The 17,244-nt window shown below is 50.8% G+C and overlaps 1 protein-coding gene across 3 annotated transcripts in view; it reads right to left on the bottom strand.

Annotated features, from left to right (window-relative positions):
• Positions 1 to 17,244, bottom strand: part of ARHGEF18 (Rho/Rac guanine nucleotide exchange factor 18) — a 104,695-nt gene that overhangs the window by 52,289 nt on the left and 35,162 nt on the right. Inside the window, exons 10-11 of one of the 3 annotated variants that reach the window (XM_036312369.1) lie at positions 16,829 to 16,934; positions 16,554 to 16,695 (exon numbers count right to left, since the gene is read on the bottom strand). In XM_036312369.1, the coding sequence (XP_036168262.1) occupies positions 16,554 to 16,695; positions 16,829 to 16,934 (248 nt within the window). Of the gene's footprint in view, positions 1 to 2,993; positions 3,118 to 16,553; positions 16,696 to 16,828; positions 16,935 to 17,244 lie in introns of those variants that run through there. The other 2 variants (XM_036312370.1, XM_036312371.1) reach the window with 2 other exon arrangements.

Genomic DNA, 17,244 nt, shown 5'->3' with positions numbered 1-17,244 from the left:
CCCACCAATCGTGTTGAGGGCCTCACTGCTTCCATCTTCCCGTCTCTCGCTATAGTCTTGGATTAGGAGCCCCCAAATGGACACTGCAAAGGGTCACAAGAACCTGCCATTGATCACATCCTGGAATTCTGAAAGCCACAGAGCTGACGCCTTACTGCTCGGGACGCCCAACAACGCTGAGTCTTTTGCGCTACTTGTGTCTGGTCAGTCACTGTCCACTTCACTTAGCAGAGAGCACACGGACCTGCACCGTGGGTTTATTCTTCTTTCTAAATTCATTTTCACTTTGCAAAATAACCTCAGCAAATCAGTTATCCACACACAGCACATAACTGTCCTTGGGTGCAGCGTCCTGCCTGATTCCAGCCCTCCACCGCACGCTGCAGTGGAGAGGCAGCTGCCCACCACATCTCTGCTCTACCTTTCCTCCTCTGATACCCACCCCTAAGAATGACCAGCTGATAAAATGCTCTGGAGTTAGTGCTAACAGTTGTACAACTCTGTTCTGTACTAAAAACCACTGAGGGGCACATTTTAGAAGGATGGATTACATGGTGTGTGACTCAGTAAAACTGTTACGCTGAAAAAGAGCGACATGATTTTAACACAGAACCTCCCCACAATGTGTTAAATGTGCACGTAAACCTTTAGAATATTTTTTTTCAAAAGATGATGTAAATCAGTGAAGGTATTTGCTACTTTGAACATAACCAACTGCAACTTTATTCTCAGTGGAAACTAGGAACCTATCTAAGAACAAAAGCAGAGAAGCAAGCAAGTTGCGTTTAGTTTACACCCAAAGCAATTTTAACAAGAATGAGCAGAGCTGCAGGGGTCCTGACACGGAGCTCTCGGGAGGACACTGTTTTCCTCAGTGTGAACCTCCCCCATCACCCACTTCCCTCCTCCAAAGAGGCCCCACAGGCAGCACTGGAGCTGTGACGGCAATTATTTTGCACCTGGAGAGGGTTTTGAAAACGGCAGCTCTATGACTTTCAGGGGGAAAGTAAAGTGTAACTAACAACAAAGAAACCACAATTGCTTGAACTTACTAAGCTCTCCGGGCTTTAAGTTATTTTTGAAAAGCTGTGATGAAAATGTTCGAAAAGTCAGCTGGAACTTGAAGAAATGGAAATAGGCCCGGGGAGGAGTGAGGAAGAATGAAGGAGACTCTGACTTAAGGATCAGAAATATGCTGAACATGTGCAAGGTAAACACCCAGGGAGGCACGGCTGCTGACCACAGCCCTGGTCCCGGCGGCTGGGGACAAGGAAAATGGAAATTGCTACTGTGTGACGAGAATAAAAATTACATCCGGCTCTGCCAGAAGCAGTGTAGGCACAGGCAACTTTCAAAGTGGGGCATTCTCAAATCAGCTTAAGAAAAGAGAAAGGAATCACAGAACCGCTCTGCCTTTAACATATGGCATTTAAAAGTGAAAAGCTAATTGAAAGGAAAACAAAGTACCTTTACAACAGTGGTTCTCAACCTTCCTAATGCCGCGACCCTTTAATACAGTTCCTCATGTTGTGGTGACCCCCAACCATAAAATTATTTTCATTGCTACTTCATAACTGTAATGTTGCTACTGTTATGAATCGTAATGTAAATATCTGATATGCAGGATGTATTTTCATTGTTACAAATTGAACATAATGAAAGCATAGTGATTCATCACAAAAACAATATGTAATTATATATGTGTTTTCCGATGGTGTTAGGCGACCCCTGTGAAAGGGTCGTTCGACCCCCAAAGGGGTTGCGACCCACAGGTTGAGAACCACTGCTTTACAAGAACTAAGTTATTATGCCTTCTGGCTGCTTGCTCTTATTTGCTTTAAAACAACTTTTTTCCCCCTCTCTCTCTCAAGAGGACCTGACCGATAGAAACTGTAAACTCTTGATGAAGTGTAAACTCTGACCCAGTCCCAACAATCACCGAAATGCTCACATTTTCCAGACCGTGTGTTACCTGGAAGGGCAACCTAAAAATACAACCTAAAGATACAGGGCATGCGCATGTGCACAAAATAGACATTTATTGAGCATTCATCATTTGCCAGGCACTCTGCTACGCGTCTTGCACATATTATCACATCAAATCCTCAACTAGTCCTTATTCCCGGCTTAAAGATGGGGAGACCGGGGTTCGGCGAGGTTACAGGGCTAATTTGCGGCAGACACTGGGACCAGAACCAGGTTGTGATCTGTCACTCCAGCCTGTGCTCTTGACACTTCCCGTATAGCTCCAGGATTAATCACTCACCCGGATACATGCAAAATCACCCCCATAAATCGCCCTGGGCCACGGGGCTGTCGCCCTGTCCTGAACGCTCCCTAGGCAACCAGAAGAGAGGGTCCCTTAACCTGCCGGCTGGGGTTCCGCCCCCCCGAGGCCCGGGGGAGCCGTTTTCTTCCCTCCGTGGGTAACGCTCCAGGAGAACGTCGACCCTCGGGGTCAGGAATCTGAGCGCTTCGGTCTCAGCGGAGCGACAGGTGGGAAGAGCAGGTCGGCGACCACAGACCGCGCCCACGCCAAGGGCCTCTCCTGCTGCCCGCAACGAGAACGGCATCCACCGTCTCCATGCTCCCGCCAGACGCCGGGGGAGGAGCGAGGGGTGCGTGCGCCCACAGCCCATGCCCTTTCGGGGCTGGTTGCCCCCACGCGCGCGGCAGAGGACCTCTGCTCCGGGAGGTGAGCTCTCCGCGGAGGACTCCAGCCCCGGTGCTGGCTACGGTGACGGTTCGTATCGCTTCCCTGGTCCTGCCCCAGGTGCCCCTGGCCCTGGAGCGATGACCTTCCCCTCCCGATCGAGAGGACGGGGCACCGTCCAAGGGCCGGGGCACCGTCCAAGGGCCGGGGCTCGGAGGGCACCGGCGGGCATCGCCGCCACCTCTGCATTCGCCGCCAGCTCGGAGGCGGCCGCCCCAGTGCCCGACGGCGCCCGCGGGGCCGAGGCCTCCCCCCGGAGCGCCCGTCCAGCCGCCCTCACCTCGGCGCGGCCCCTCTCAAGCCGCTCGCGGGCCGCTGCACAGCCAGCCTCCCGGCGCCGCCGCCGCCCACCCTCGGTGCCGCCACAGCCGCTCGCTGCGCGGAGCCGGAAGCGGAAAGCCGCGCGGCGGAGTCGCGCAGGCGCGGCCCCGCCCCGGGGCAGGCAGAGGGTGTGGCCTTGGGGGGCGGGGCTCGCGGCTGAGCCTGGAACGCCGGGATTGGCCAGCCGCCTGTTCGTGGGGCGGGGTCTGCTGCGGAGGGCGGTCCTCGGGGGCGGGTCAGCGGGGCGGGGTCCACCGCAGCCCGGCAATTAGCTGGGCGGGTTCTGGGTGCGAGGACAGTAGGGCTGGCGGGCGATGGGGGGTGGATCGGGTGCTGGGAGGTCAGCGGGCGCCTGGGGACGTTGGCGGGTTGAGGGCGAGTCTGAAGGCAAGAAGAAGGGAGGGTACAAGAAACGGAGCGAATAGATCTGTCACCTATGAAGAAGGGTCGGTGTAGACTACAGACAGAAGTGCCTGAAAGTCAGGTGGTCCCAGACACCTTACCATAGGTCGCCCAGCGATCCCAAACATGCCAGGCAGACACCCAGGCAGGGGCCATCAGATACTTTCAGGCCAGACAACTGCTCAGACAACCCACCTAGGTCTGTTAGAGCCCCAATACTAGCATTCAGAATCTGAAAAACGTGCCAAATATCCCCAAAGTACCACACACCTTCATCCAGGAGCCATCAGATACCCCCAAACAGGCTTTCTGGCACCCAGAAACCTCTGAGACCCCACATAGCAACTTTTAGATCCTCTCCCAAAACACAAACCAGATTCCCTCAATACAGATCGAGCACATACTCTGAAACAGGTGTCCAGAGCCTGAAACACAGGCCAGGGACCCTCACACAGGTGTTCTTAGATATGCCTTCCCCAGTGCCAGCACCTGCTCAGGTACCATCAGACATCCTTGCCCTGAGGCTGCTGGTCCCATCCAGGTCCCTCACAGGTGGGGCCTTTGGGCGGTAACCAGGAGAGGAACCAAGTACCTCTCACCCAAGGTTCAAGCTGCTCCGCCAGGCCAAGCTTTCCCCAAATCAAATTCAATTCGACACATACGCACATATTCTGTGGTCAAGAGCCCTCACTTCAGAAACTGGGGGTGAGGGTGGGGGATCCTCAAATGACCTGCCTTCAGTTTAACTCTGGTCTTTGTGGTCGAGAGAAGAAGCATGCCGAGGGAACTGGAGAGTCCAGAAGTGCAAGGACACACTTCATCAGACACCCAACTCTGATGTAGGCCAGAAGCCCCAATTTGGGTCTTTTGAGGTCCTTATGGGTCGGTAAATGTTCACTGTCTGAATTGCTATGTCTTTTGGACTTTACCCTAAGGCACTGGGGAGCCATTGGAGATTTTAAGCAGAAAGAGTGGTATAACCCTTATTTCTGTAGCCATCTTGGTTATAGAAACCTTCAGGTGACATAGCTCTCCCTAAAGGTAGAAACTGACTTTTCAAAGAGCCTGGCAAGGAGAGATATCTCTTGTCTTTTACCCATCCAACCATTCTGTACCTACGGAGTCTTTATCATGGGCCATGGGCTTTTACTAAGAGCTAAGGAGACACAGAGAGCGTAAGTCTACAGCAGCATTTCTTAGTCTTAGCATTATCGACAATTGGGCTGGAAAAGTCTCTGTTGTGGGGGCTGCCTGTGCATTGGAGGATGTTAAACAGCATTCGTGGCCTCTACCCATCCTATCTAATAATAGACAAACATGGTAATTGACTGTACCTTTGCTACGTCTTCCATTAGCTAATCAGCATGATATGCAAATTAACCCAACCAAGATGGCGGCCAGCAGCCACACAGCTGAAGCGAGCAGGAGGCTTGCTTGCTCCAGTGATGGAGGAAGCCAAGGCTCCCCGCCTGCTGCGGCCTGGCTCTGAGCTCTGAAAGCAACAAAGTTTCAATTATAGAAGCTAAACAAACCCCAGATACCTGCTTTCAGCAGGCCGTGTCCTCAGAGCTAGAGCAAGCAGGAGCCAGCTCTCAGCTCCAGTGATGGCAATAAAGTTTCAATTATAGAAGGTAAATAAATCCCAGAATAAAAAAGAAAGAAAAAAAAAAGAGAGGCTGGGAGCTTCTGTCACCGGCCAGCCTGAAAACAGCCCTCAGCCCCTCACCCAGACTGGCCAGGCACCCCAGTGAGGACCCCCACCCTGAAGGGGGTGTGACCAGCTGCAAACAGCCATCAAACCCTCACCCAGGCTGGCCAGGCACCCAAGCGGAACCCCCACCCTGATCCGGGACACCCTTCAAGGCAAACCAGCCAGCCCCCACCTGTGCACCAGGCCTCTATCCTATATAGTAAAAGGGTAATATGCAAACTGACCCTAACAGCAGAACAACTGGGAATGACTGGTCACTATGGCACACACTGACCACCAGGGGGCAGATGCTCAATGCAGGAGCTGCCCTCTGGTGATCAGTGCGCTCCCACATGGGGGAGCTCTGCTCAGCCACAAGCCAGGCTGATGGCTGCCAGTACAGCGGTGGTGGTGGGAGCCTCTCCTGCCTCATCAGCAGTGCTAAGGATGTCCGACTGCAGCTAAGGCCTGCTCCCTGCTGGCAAGTGGACATCCCCCGAGGGCTGCCGGGCTGCCAGAGGGATGTCTGATTGCCAGCTTAGGCCCAATCCCTCGGGGAGCAGGCCTAAGCCAGCAGCTGGTCTTCCCCCGAGGGATCCCAGACTGCGAGAGGGCACAGGCCGGGCTGAGGGACTCCCCCTCCCCGAGTGCACAAATTTTTGTGCACCGGACCTCTAGTTAGATATAAGTAGCACTCCCAGGCCTGACCATCAAAAATGCCTGCAGGCATTGTCAAATGTCCCCTGGAGGACAGAATGACCTTCAGCTGACAGCAACTGCCCTAAGAGACACTCAGACACATACAGTCACCTGATGCAGGCTTCACAGTGGAAGTGGATCTGCACTATGTTTTAAAAGGTGAGTAAGAGTTAGGTGGCCCAGGGAGTTCCAGGAACAGCACTGAATGAGCAAGCACTCTGCATGGGCAGCCACAAGACTCCAGGATGGCTGGGCTTTGGAGCCAAGGTGGCTGAATAGTGGGAGAGAAGGGTGGAGGGGTAGGCGGGGTCAGACCATGAAGAGCCTCAAAGGCCAAGGCCAGGAACAGGACTGTCTGGAATGGTATTCCTTTAGAGGGTTGGTCTCTGGGAAAGCATGTCAGCTTTACCCTGGAGACCCACCTTCTGTAATTACCTGGAGAGTGAGTCATTCCCTATTCTGTTTCACTTACTGTGGGGCCGTTTCCTCTAGGGGACAGAGAGGGATGTGTGGCTTTGAATGTCTCCCATGGTAGATAAGCTTGTGGTGAGTTATACCTGGAGGTGCCTGCTCTCAGCCTGTAGGAAGTGAGACACGGCTGTTCTGGCTTCCTGTGCCTCTTTAGACAGGTGTGTGGGGCTGTGGTAAAAGCCTAGGCTTAGGGTCTATGCTTTAGATGCTAGTTTTGTCCTCACACAACAACAAATAGTGATGGTGATGATGATGATGATGATGACGATGATGATGGTGATGATAGACCCTACTATTGCCCTTCCATACCAGGCACCATGCTAAGTGCTACCTACCTACATAATTTCTTTCACACAAACTCAAATCTTCCCTAAGCTCAAAGGGTTATTTTGAAAATCAAATATCTCCAAGAGCTGGAGCTTGATTTCTTCCAACCTGAGAGTAGACCCAACTGAGTGACTGGCTTCTAACCAATAGAGTAGGAAGAGGGAAAAATAGCAACCTGGCAGACGTTACTTAAACTAGGGCATGAAGGTTAACATCCCCAGGAATGTCATGATCATAGCACTTGCCCTCTGATATGATGAGGCAAGAGGTTCCTCAAACCATAACCCTTGTGTCTAATTATGAGGACACATCAGACAAACCTAGACTGGAGGACACTGTACAAGGCACATGGCTAACACTTCTCAAGACTGTCACAGTCATGAACAATAAGAAGAGACTGAGAAACCGTCACAGACCAGAGAGACGGGAGGCAGGATGATTAAAGATAATGTGTCCTGAGTTGGATCCGAAAATAGGAAAAGCACCCTAACGGAAACAACAAAACAACAACAACAACCCGGTGAAATCTGAAGTTGGAGTTTGGTAAGTAGTATTGTTCCAACGTTGGTTGCTAAATTGTGACCAATGTACTGTGGTCAGCTATAATAATAAAAGGGTAATATGCTAATTAGACCGGACATCTTCCAGATGTCATCCCAGACGTCCTTCCTCACGAAGCCAGGGCCAGAGGGAAGCCAGCCCAGGCCAGCCGCGGGAAGGGAAGCCTACTCTTGCACGGATTTTCGTGCATCAGCCTCTAGTACTAGTATAAGAGGTTAACATTGGGGGAAGCTGAGTGAAAGGTATACGGGAACCCTCTTTATTCTTTTTGCACCTTTCTTTAAATCTAAAATTAAAAGTTTAGGGGAAAGAAGGGAGTCCCCCATGGAGGGATAGGAGGAGCTAGTTTCGTTAAGCATCCTAAGATAGTTGTATACTCTTAAGTTGGGGTATATTGCCAAAATGCAGCATAATATTCCAGCTACAAGTTATAGTTGGGTCATTTTGAAACCTGACCTGTTGGTTTGTTGTAATGTTGAAATCTCTGCATAGGAGCTAGTTCCTCTGGAGTATATACTTAGTGCTGATTTTTCCTGTAACAAAATAAAACATTAAGGTATGGCTCCTGCCCTGCCTTGCATTGTATTCTAGACTTGGTGGCTCAATGGTTTCTGTTAGCCACACAAAGCAATCAATGACAGTGTCATGCTTGTACCAAAGAATTAAATCTGATCCTTAATATCTAGTATTTCACCAGTAAGTCTACTGGTAAGAGATTATAGGTAGCCAGTCATAAAATTTGAAAATAAACTCTAGTCTCTCCTTAGCTATTTTAGGCTTTTATAGAAAGCAAGAACTCATTGCAAAACATTTTTACAAGTTTGAATGCTTATAATTGATCCAGGCAAAACATTTTTGCCTGGTTTAGAATTACTGGTAGCTTATTTTATTTATTTACTTATTTATTTTAGAGAGAATGGAAGGGAGGGTGAGAGACAGAGAGAGAAACATCGATGTGAGAGACACATTGATTGGTTGCCTCCAGCCCCAACTGGGGCTGAAGCCTGCAACCAAGGTACTTGTACTGACCCCTTTGACCGGAATCAAACCGGGGACCTTTCAGTCCCCAGGCCCATGCTCTAACTGCTGTGCCAAACTGACTAGGGCACTGGTAGCTTATTTTAAAGCAAAAGCAAAACAATTATGAGTTCACTGTCTTCAGAACAGTTTGAGAAAATATGGTATAAAGGTGTTTACAATTTCCTGTTATTTTAAATGTTATTATACAGAGTTATTATTAATATCGTTTTGGTGGGAAAACCTTAAAAATTGCCCCAAACATTGATGATAAAGCACATCAAAGAACAAAATGCTTTGACATATTAAACTTCTGCTCTTCATGCAGCTGTAATTAAATTTTCTTTTTTTTCTCCATGTCTTTTTTTTTTTTTTTTTTAATTGAGGTATTTATTTTCTTTTAAAATATAAAATTTCGGTTTTGGTAGAACTAAAAAAATTAAAAGATTATTTTATTATTATTAAAAATTGAATGGCGTGATGTGACAGTGGATTGGTGACCAGGGCTGGGCTCTGGGCTGGAATGCGGCCTGTGTGACCCTGGGCAAACGCTCAACTGCTTTGGGCCTCTCTTCCCTCACCTGTCGAAGGGGAAGCACAGTGGTGAGGGCTATGAGGAATCCGCTGAACGCACAGGGTGTTCGGGGGAGTGTAAGCGCCCAGTGATGTAATGTTACCCATTATTTCTATTATTTGTGCAAAATCTGTGATTGTAAAGTGGCCTTCAGGAGATTAGTCCCTGTTGGAACCCTCCTCTTTCAAGATCACCCTGGTAAGGGGTTTATTGATCTGCTGGCCAGGGTAAGTCTTCTTGGGTCTTCCTTGCTACAGAGTAAGTTAGTTCAAGGGCCAGCAACCGTTTCTGTCAAGAGCCCCACGGCAAAGATTTTCACCTTTGGGATCGATCCTGCTGCAGAATACTCCAGCTCGCCCCTGTAGCATGAAAGCAGCCGCTCCCTTATGTCCGTCTATGGATGGTTCTAGAGCTCACCCTTCTTTCTGCTGACTCACCAACTCCTTGAGTCAGATGCCTGAGACAGGGCTCCTGTGATCCAGGCCCTCCAGGAAGGCCCCCTGCAGAGCAGGGGAGTCAGCAGACCAGGAAATCACCTGCTGCTTAGAAGCACTTCAAGACCAGAAGTTGTCAGTGCATTTTGCACTTGCAAAGCCCATGCCAGCCTCAGCCAAAGACAGGTTGTGTGTCAGAAAGGGGCCGGAGCGCCTTCGATGGACAAACAGTTCAAAACCGCGCACTCCTGACCACCGCACCAGCAGCAGGACACCCAGGGCTCCACACGAGGCGGGAATGAGGAAGAAGGAACTAACGCTCCAACGTGTGGAGCCAGGAAAGGCAAGAAGTTAAAATCCACCCTAAGCTGCTCTGAGGGTGGAGGTGTAATTTCTAGGTCCTGCTCTCCATCTCTCTGGCCCCTGATTCTCACCCAGGGCAATCCTATCCTCCAGGGAACATGTGGCCATGTCTGGGGCCATTTTTGGTTGTCCTGACTCATGGGAGGGATGCTGGCATCTCGTGGGTGGGGGTCAGGTATGCGGTTCAACATCCTGCCGTGGCAGAGGCCATTCGCTCAGAAAAGTGCCTTCTTCCCGAGCCCAGGCCCCTGCTGGCCACGCCCAGGATTTAACAAGACCCGACTTGTGCCTGGCCAATCGGCAGGGCCCACAGCCGGCTCCCTTCCCCTCACTATTCTCACGGGGGGCACTCGGTTTCCGGTCGCTGCGGCGACTGGAGGCCCGGGTCGGGTTAGCTAACTCAATAAAGGACCTTCTGCTTTTGCATCGGACTGACTCCCTGGCATGGTTTCTTGGGGATCTTGAATTCTGGGCATAACATTTTGGGGGCTCGTCCGGGATCCCCAACACCATTGAGGGGACTCCCAGTCCGGAGGGCCTGACTGACCGCGGTAGGTCTTGTTTTGTTTGTGTCGTGTCGCGTGTTTTTTGTTTTGTTTGTGTCGCGTGTTTTGTTTTGTATCTATCCGGTGTGAGCTCACTTCTGAAATCTGTAAATGCCTGTAAATGCCTGTAATAATGATCTGAGTGGATGCACGGGATCAATAGGCGGGAGGAGCCGGGGGACTTCCCGATCTTCCATCTGAAGGGGTATAGCTTTGCTTCCGCGGAGTCGGAAGGTCTGTAGGAACCCCTCAATCTGAGAAAAGGCGGGTCGCTCCTGCTGGTTGGCGCGCAGCCATCGTCTAGCTTTCGGTTTTTGCTTCCATGGAGTTGGAAGGCTGTACTTTTTTGGGCCCTTTAGTTGTTTGTGTTTCCGTTTTATTTTGTGGACTTGCTGGATTAATAATTTCAAGGAGATTGGGGGAGGCTTTAGAGCTCCCTCAGGAATGGGGAAGTTGTTAGGAATTGAATGGATTGTTTAAACTCTGAATAAATGTCTGGTGAAAGTGTGTGAGTGTGGAGGGAGGGGGACTGCCCTCCCCCCTCCTTTGTGTGGCGGTAGGGCGGCCGCCTGAGTGAGGGTCTGTGTAAACAGGACACCCCCTCCCCAAGTAAATGCGTCTGGGATTTCTATGCACGTGTAAGGAGAAAAGCTGGCTTAAAACTAATGTGCGCACCATCCGATTTTGGATAGGGTTTTGGGCTAGCGTCTCCTTTCAAATGTGCAGGATAAATCCCAAGCCTAACCCATAATAAAGAACAGTTTTTCCAAAGAGGGAAAAAAAAAACAAAAACACAAAAACTGGTCCTTTGTTAATTAAGAAAGCTTTTCTTAATGGAGGGAGGAGATAGTCGCCTCCTGCCTGCAGGAAAATCTTAAAGAATGTCGTCAATTTACATCTGAAAAGACCAGGGAGGCCAAAAACCTGTCTTGCAAGGCTCGAATGTGGTTCTCCAGAGCCGCTTGAAAGTAAAAAGTAATTTGCCTCATGAAAAATCTAGAAGACAGAATTAAATCTGTTGGTTAAGTATTGAGAAATGAAATCTAGAAAACCCTGCTTTCCTTAAACTAAGGACAATTAAAGGTTATGTCAAAGTCTTTAAAAGGATTTCAGGTAGAAACTGTGGTTTCATACTGATCTTAAAGGGCTCCAGTTACCTTGCCAACTCAGTGTTTGGGAGACCCAGGATATGCCTAAGTTTAACCTAGGTTCTAGATAATGTGTTTACTTAAATATGTATCTTTGTTGTTTAAAATTGTTTAACTAGTGCTAATCACCTAAAAATTAAGGCTAAAAGTTCTAGCTACCTGGAAAGCATGGCCTTGGTGTGATAGGAGGAAAAAGAAATGTTAAATGGATGGTAGACCAGTGAGCTGGGACTGGTCACTAATGGTGAATTGTGAGAAGGGCTGAACGTGGCCTAACTTCTCTTTCCTTGGTACCCCTGAAACGTCAGAGGGTACTTCTGGCCTTGGTTTTCCAATGTGTTTAATCTGTCAATTTTGTTGTTTAGCCGAAATCCTCTTGAATGACATTGAATGATTCTTTCCTTCCTCTTTAACTTTTGGGGGATTGTGTGAATGGATTAATGGCTTCTAGATGGCATTCACCATCTCTGAGACTTCCAGAGAGAAGTCAAAACTCGAACTGGCTACACAACTGAAACTGATTTGTTGGTATTTTGTGGTATAAATGTGGACCGTTTCTATCTGGATGAGACATAGGTCAAAAGTCCTGTCCTAGGATGTGAGAAAGGGAGGCCTCCACATCTGTTCCTGTCTGCTCAAGATCCCAAGACTGTAAAGGTACTTGTTCACTAAAAGGGTGTAAATGTTTATTTGATGTTTGTATGTCTACTTGGGTATAATTATTTGTTCATATAAATGTGGAAGTATATTCTGTGCTAGGTTGGGATTTTGGAATTCTGGGGTAGATTTAAAAGGTATTTGTGGCTTTTCTAATCTGATTGGGACATTTAAGGGTGGGGCTCACAGTTCCTCAGGGCAGAGATTCCATGGGCCCTTCCCCCTGCCTGTGCTGAATTAAATAATGCAGGCCAGTGTCATTTAGCTTGCTGGTTAAAGGCCTTAGAATCTGTAAAGGTGGGCGGGAATGAAGCTGGTCTAATGTACTGAAAGGGTTTGGTACCTGTTGCTGCTAGCAAAGGAGGGGCTGATACCCACTTCTAGCACACTCCCTTGAAAGAGGCCTGGTTGCTGCTCTGCCAAAAAGGGAACTGGTAGAAAGACAAGAAAGCAGAGCCCTGTAACTGATAAACAGGGTTCCATCAGGACTTTGAAGTTCTCCAAGAGAGGAGGACTCTTTCCTTGAGAGGGCTCCAGAGGGCGCACGAGGACATTTGGTCGCGCCTCCGCGCCATCTATGGGACCAGCCCAACCCCAACTCCTCATCAGCACAGACCAGGAGATTGGGTCTACATCAGAAGGTACTGCTGGGAGACCCTAGAGCCACGTTGGAAGGGTGTGGTGCTGAAGACCCCCACCGCTCTCAAGGTAGACGGCGTCATGACCTGGGTCCATCCGGAAAGACTTCATCACCAAATAGAGCGTCGATCGAGATCCACGCAACCCGCTCAAGCTCAAGCTACGGCGTGCTCGACCTGCGTGATGCTGGTAACATTAAATAGATTTAGATAATGCCTGCGCCTTCATGGACACGGCTCCAAAATGACAAGGACAATTCATAGGATCACATGTCTAGTATCATGTTTTATTGTATTGATATGTTATATTGACCTTTAATTCTCTTGCAGGCTTGAGTGTGTGTTGGCTGTCCTGGAAGGGAACTGTGGGGGGTGACCCCCAAAAGCAAAGGATGCTCATCAGGTTTTGGGTCTCTGTTAAAAGACAGTTGACAGTTGGCAGCCTGTGTACTGCTTGCAGGCCTGAGTCATCATGCCCATGTCAGGGTTAGTAAAGCTGGGAAAGGCCTGTTTAGATAAACAGTCTAGAGCATGATTATACATAGAAAGAAAGTTTAATGCCAATAGTTGCTGTTTTGTTTAAAATCCATGAAAAGAAATTAGCAAGGAAAGTCAGAAAATCTTAGAGTAAATCAGTATGTTTTTCTCCTTATGTAATTCCTCCAAAATCTGGCTATGCTAAGTAAGTACGTTTCTTTGCATAGATTCAGTAAGACTGGTGCCTAGTAGTGGTTTTATTAACGGAAAACTTTGACTGGAGTATCATGTTTTAAAGAGCCCTATCTGAGCTCTAAAGACTTGAAGCCACTAAGAATGCCACGAAGAAAGCCTGGTATCCTGCCTGGGAGCCCTGAAGACGGCTGGCGCTGGAGCGTCAGGCCCATGCCCTACCATCACTGGCGGTTGGTAAGAGTAGAAGGGGAGCAGTAAAGATGCCTCTGCATCCCTGCAGAACCCCCACACACTCTGGGCCGCAACGAGTAGGAGGGCTACTGAGATGGGCCTTAAAGCCTGGAGCATGGGCTCAGGTGGAGTTGCTACAGGTGAGGGATTCACCTAACTCAGCAGATACTGCAGGCAGGCCTGATGGCAGCTGGATGGCTTGGCTTCCTGGCCCTAGGGGGCACATTAAGGTTCAACCATGAAATTCCAGCAAAGGTAGTCAGTTACCATTCTTGTTGTGTTTATGCAAACATCAGGACAGTAAATAAATTAATCTTGATTTGGCTTTTTAATAGCCATGGAGGAATTTTAAGAAGAAAAATCCTATTTCAATAGAAGTTGTTAAAGCTAAAATGGTTTCTTTCCCTTCCACCGGACCATTTGTTAAGTGTATAAAATAGCTCAGTTGATAGTTCTGTGTGCTCACTACGGGCCCCTAGCGACGGTGAAATAAAAGTGCAGTCCGTCTCATGATTGAGCCGGAAGTTCCAAGACAAGGGGGGAATGATGGGGCAGAGGCCATTCGCTCAGAAAAGTGCCTTCTTCCCGAGCCCAGGCCCCTGCTGGCCACGCCCAGGATTTAACAAGACCCGACTTGCGCCTGGCCAATCGGCAGGGCCCACAGCCGGCTCCCTTCCCCTCACTATTCTCACGGGGGGCACTCGGTTTCCGGTCGCTGCGGGGACTGGAGGCCCGGGTCGGGTTAGCTAACTCAATAAAGGACCTTCTGCTTTTGCATCGGACTGACTCCCTGGCATGGTTTCTTGGGGATCTTGAATTCTGGGCATAACACCCCCCACAATGGGGGTGTGACTGGGAGAACAGATGTGTGGAACACGTGGAAAACACCCCTCCTGCCATTGTCATCTCCCTGGTACTCAAGAAGCCCATTTGCAGCCTCCAAACCAGCCCTTGGAAGATAAAATAGCAGAAGAAATAGAAGCTGATGGGACCCTGTGTTCCTGCAGCAGTTCTGGCCTGCATCTTGCCTGCTCTGGGGGTGGGCGGGGGGATGGGGGGGAAAGGAGAGGGTTGTCACTCTTGCCCCTCTCTCTCCTGTCCTGGTCCATTTCCTGTCAGCCTTGCACTGCTGGCGGCCAGGTGCACAGAATCCGACAGTGGGCTCCCAGTGATCGCTGGCTCCTGATCCCCGGGGCGGGGGGGGGGGGGGGGGGGGACTGAAGAGTGGCTCCCCAGCGTCTTTAAGCGCTGGGAGGGGACTGAAACCCCGGCTTTAAGCCGGGGACTTAGGAAAAGGCTCACAGCCCAAATGTGAAGAGCCCGGGGCACACACTCGCTATTCTTTGAAATTTACCCCTGGGGTGTGAAACCCCAAGCGCCCCCCCACCCCCACCCCAGCCTGCTTAGGCCCAGGAGGGGCAGTCAGACCCTGTGCTCCTAGCCTGGGACTTACGGTGGCCCGCAGCCCCCTGTGAGTTCCCCAGCCAAGGCACCCCTCGGACCTCCTGGCTGGACACCAGGGGTTGCGGGAGGAGGCAACAGAGAATTCCTGGACAGAGAAAAGTCACCCAGAAAAGCTGCCCCCGCAGTGTAGCCTGCCCTCTGCCCTGTTGCTGCGGGCGGAGCCGGGAGCTGCAGTTCTGCTCGGGCTGCCTTGCTGGGTGGGAAGTCCTGCCCTAGCCCACAGCTAGCTTGGGAGTAATTCTCACAAACGTGACTGCCTGTCATTACTGCTTCTCCCACAGGTACAGCAGATAGAGAACAGCCTCAAAGGCACAGGTGCTCAGAGAAATAAAAGGGTTTGTAACCTGATCTTGGAAACTTGCTGGAAATAGAATTTGAACCCAGAAATGCCGGCTGGGCTCTTTTCTTTCTTAAGGGACGCGGTCTCACGCTACCAAGCCTCTTAAGACACCGAGGCTGTTAGTAAAATATGACAGGGACAGGTTACTGGCCCAACTGTGAGAAGCCAGTTAAAAGGCCAGACTGTCTACCCACGACAGACACGGGGTGAAAGCCTCCCAGAAGGTCAGAGGCCTCAGAATCTGCCCGGGGTCCAAGGCCCCGCACCTGGACAGCTGTCTTACCGTTTTGGGAGGAGTCTCTATCTCGAAGTCTCAAGACAAATGACCCAACACATGCTCTTCCTCGGGGAGCAGCCGCCGCCGCCACCCCCTCTCCCCTCCTTCCCCACTTCTTCCCCCACAGGCGTGCATCTCCGAAACTCTAAGGGGCCCCACGAGACTTGCAACCTGGGGAGCAATGGGCAGCAGCAGCTCGCCCCGGGCTAATCCCCGAACCTGTCCCCAAGGCCCCCTTTTCTCTGACTTCCCAGAGAGCCAGGGCGGCCCAGTCTAGGCTCTCTGTTGCTCCCTCTACGCTAAGCCCTTTGTCTCACTGCCCCCAGCGTTAATAAACGCTCCCTCATCATCACCTGGACTCCTGTTGTGAAATATTTCCTGCACGAAGTCAAGAACCCACACAGTACCAGCTGGCCCTAGGCAGACCCACTCAGAGCCGGTCCCCTTTCTGGTAACACCCCGCCATTCATAGGTTGCAGTCCTGATCCCCCCAGTATCTCAGAAGGTGGCCTTATTTGGAAATGGGGTCATTGCTGACGTAGTTAGTTCAGATGAGGTCACACTAGTGCAATACAGCTGACTAGTGTCCTTATCAGAAAGGGCACATTGGGAAACAAACACGCACACAGGGGAGACACCACATGAGGCCTGCAGTTCTGCAGCCACAGGCCAAGTAACCGCCAGACGCGAGGAGAGAGACCTGGACTGGCCCGTGCCCAGTGCCCTCAGAAGGAGCTGTGAGAGACATATGCCCAAGTCCACATTTTGCTAGAGGATTTTGCAACGACAAAAGTGAAACTTAAAAGGGAATTTTTTGGGCCCCTCGCTAACCAAATGGCCCCTGTCCCTGGGGATCGGTCCTGGTGCTCTCCAGGGAGCCAAGGCCAGCCCGCCCTTGGCTAGGGCGAAATCGGACAAGAGTGCAAAGAGCGAAGGCGGCCACAAGCGCGATTGGAAAAGTAGAGAAAGTGGCCACCATCCAAGGGGACAGGCTGGGCCACCTACTTACCAGAGCTGAGAAAGGGCTTGCTGCACAGGGGGCAGTGGGAGTGGCCAGAGACGGCTCCTCGCGGCAGCTGGTGGCCAGTGACACATTCCTTTCTCTCTCGAGCATCCTGATCCTTGTCCTTCAGCTGGACGGGGCTTTTCCCCTGTGGGGGACAGAGGAGGCACTTAGGATGCCTGTGTATCCAGGCCTACCTGGAACCACAGGGCTGCAGGGCCAGGGGCACTCTGACATGCCGAGGAGAGGAAGGCAGAGGGGGCCCGTGTCCTACCCCTCACCTTGTCCTTGTGCCTGGTGACTCGACTGCGCAGGGAGCTGAGTCTGCACTTCGCCCTGATGGTGCCCCTGTCACTCCTCTCCATCTTGCTGGCTCCATCCTCGCTCCTGAGGGGTGGGAAGATGGATGAGGGCGGGCAGCAGGGTCAGAGGCCGTTCTGAGCCAGGCCTGCACGCTGCTCCTGGAATCTACCTGCATCCATCTCCCTGTGGCCTCCTCCTCCTGCTTCACCTCTTCTATGGTCCTCAACTCTCTCCCTCCTTCTCTCACTCATCAAACATTTGAGTGTTTTGCTGTTTGCAATGTTCCAGGAACCGTAGGGATTGGGTTTGCAGGGGTCAAGCGACATGGTCTCAAGCTTGAGGTCCCTTGATGGGCCTGGGCTGGAAATCTTGGCTCTGCCATCTCTGCCTCCTC

The sequence above is a fragment of the Myotis myotis genome, unplaced genomic scaffold (genome assembly GCF_014108235.1).
Source record: "Myotis myotis isolate mMyoMyo1 unplaced genomic scaffold, mMyoMyo1.p scaffold_m19_p_6, whole genome shotgun sequence".
NCBI classification, from domain to species: Eukaryota; Metazoa; Chordata; class Mammalia; order Chiroptera; family Vespertilionidae; genus Myotis; species Myotis myotis.
The sequence above is the reverse complement of the archived record's forward strand: the minus strand, read 5'-3'. Positions and strand labels throughout refer to the sequence as shown.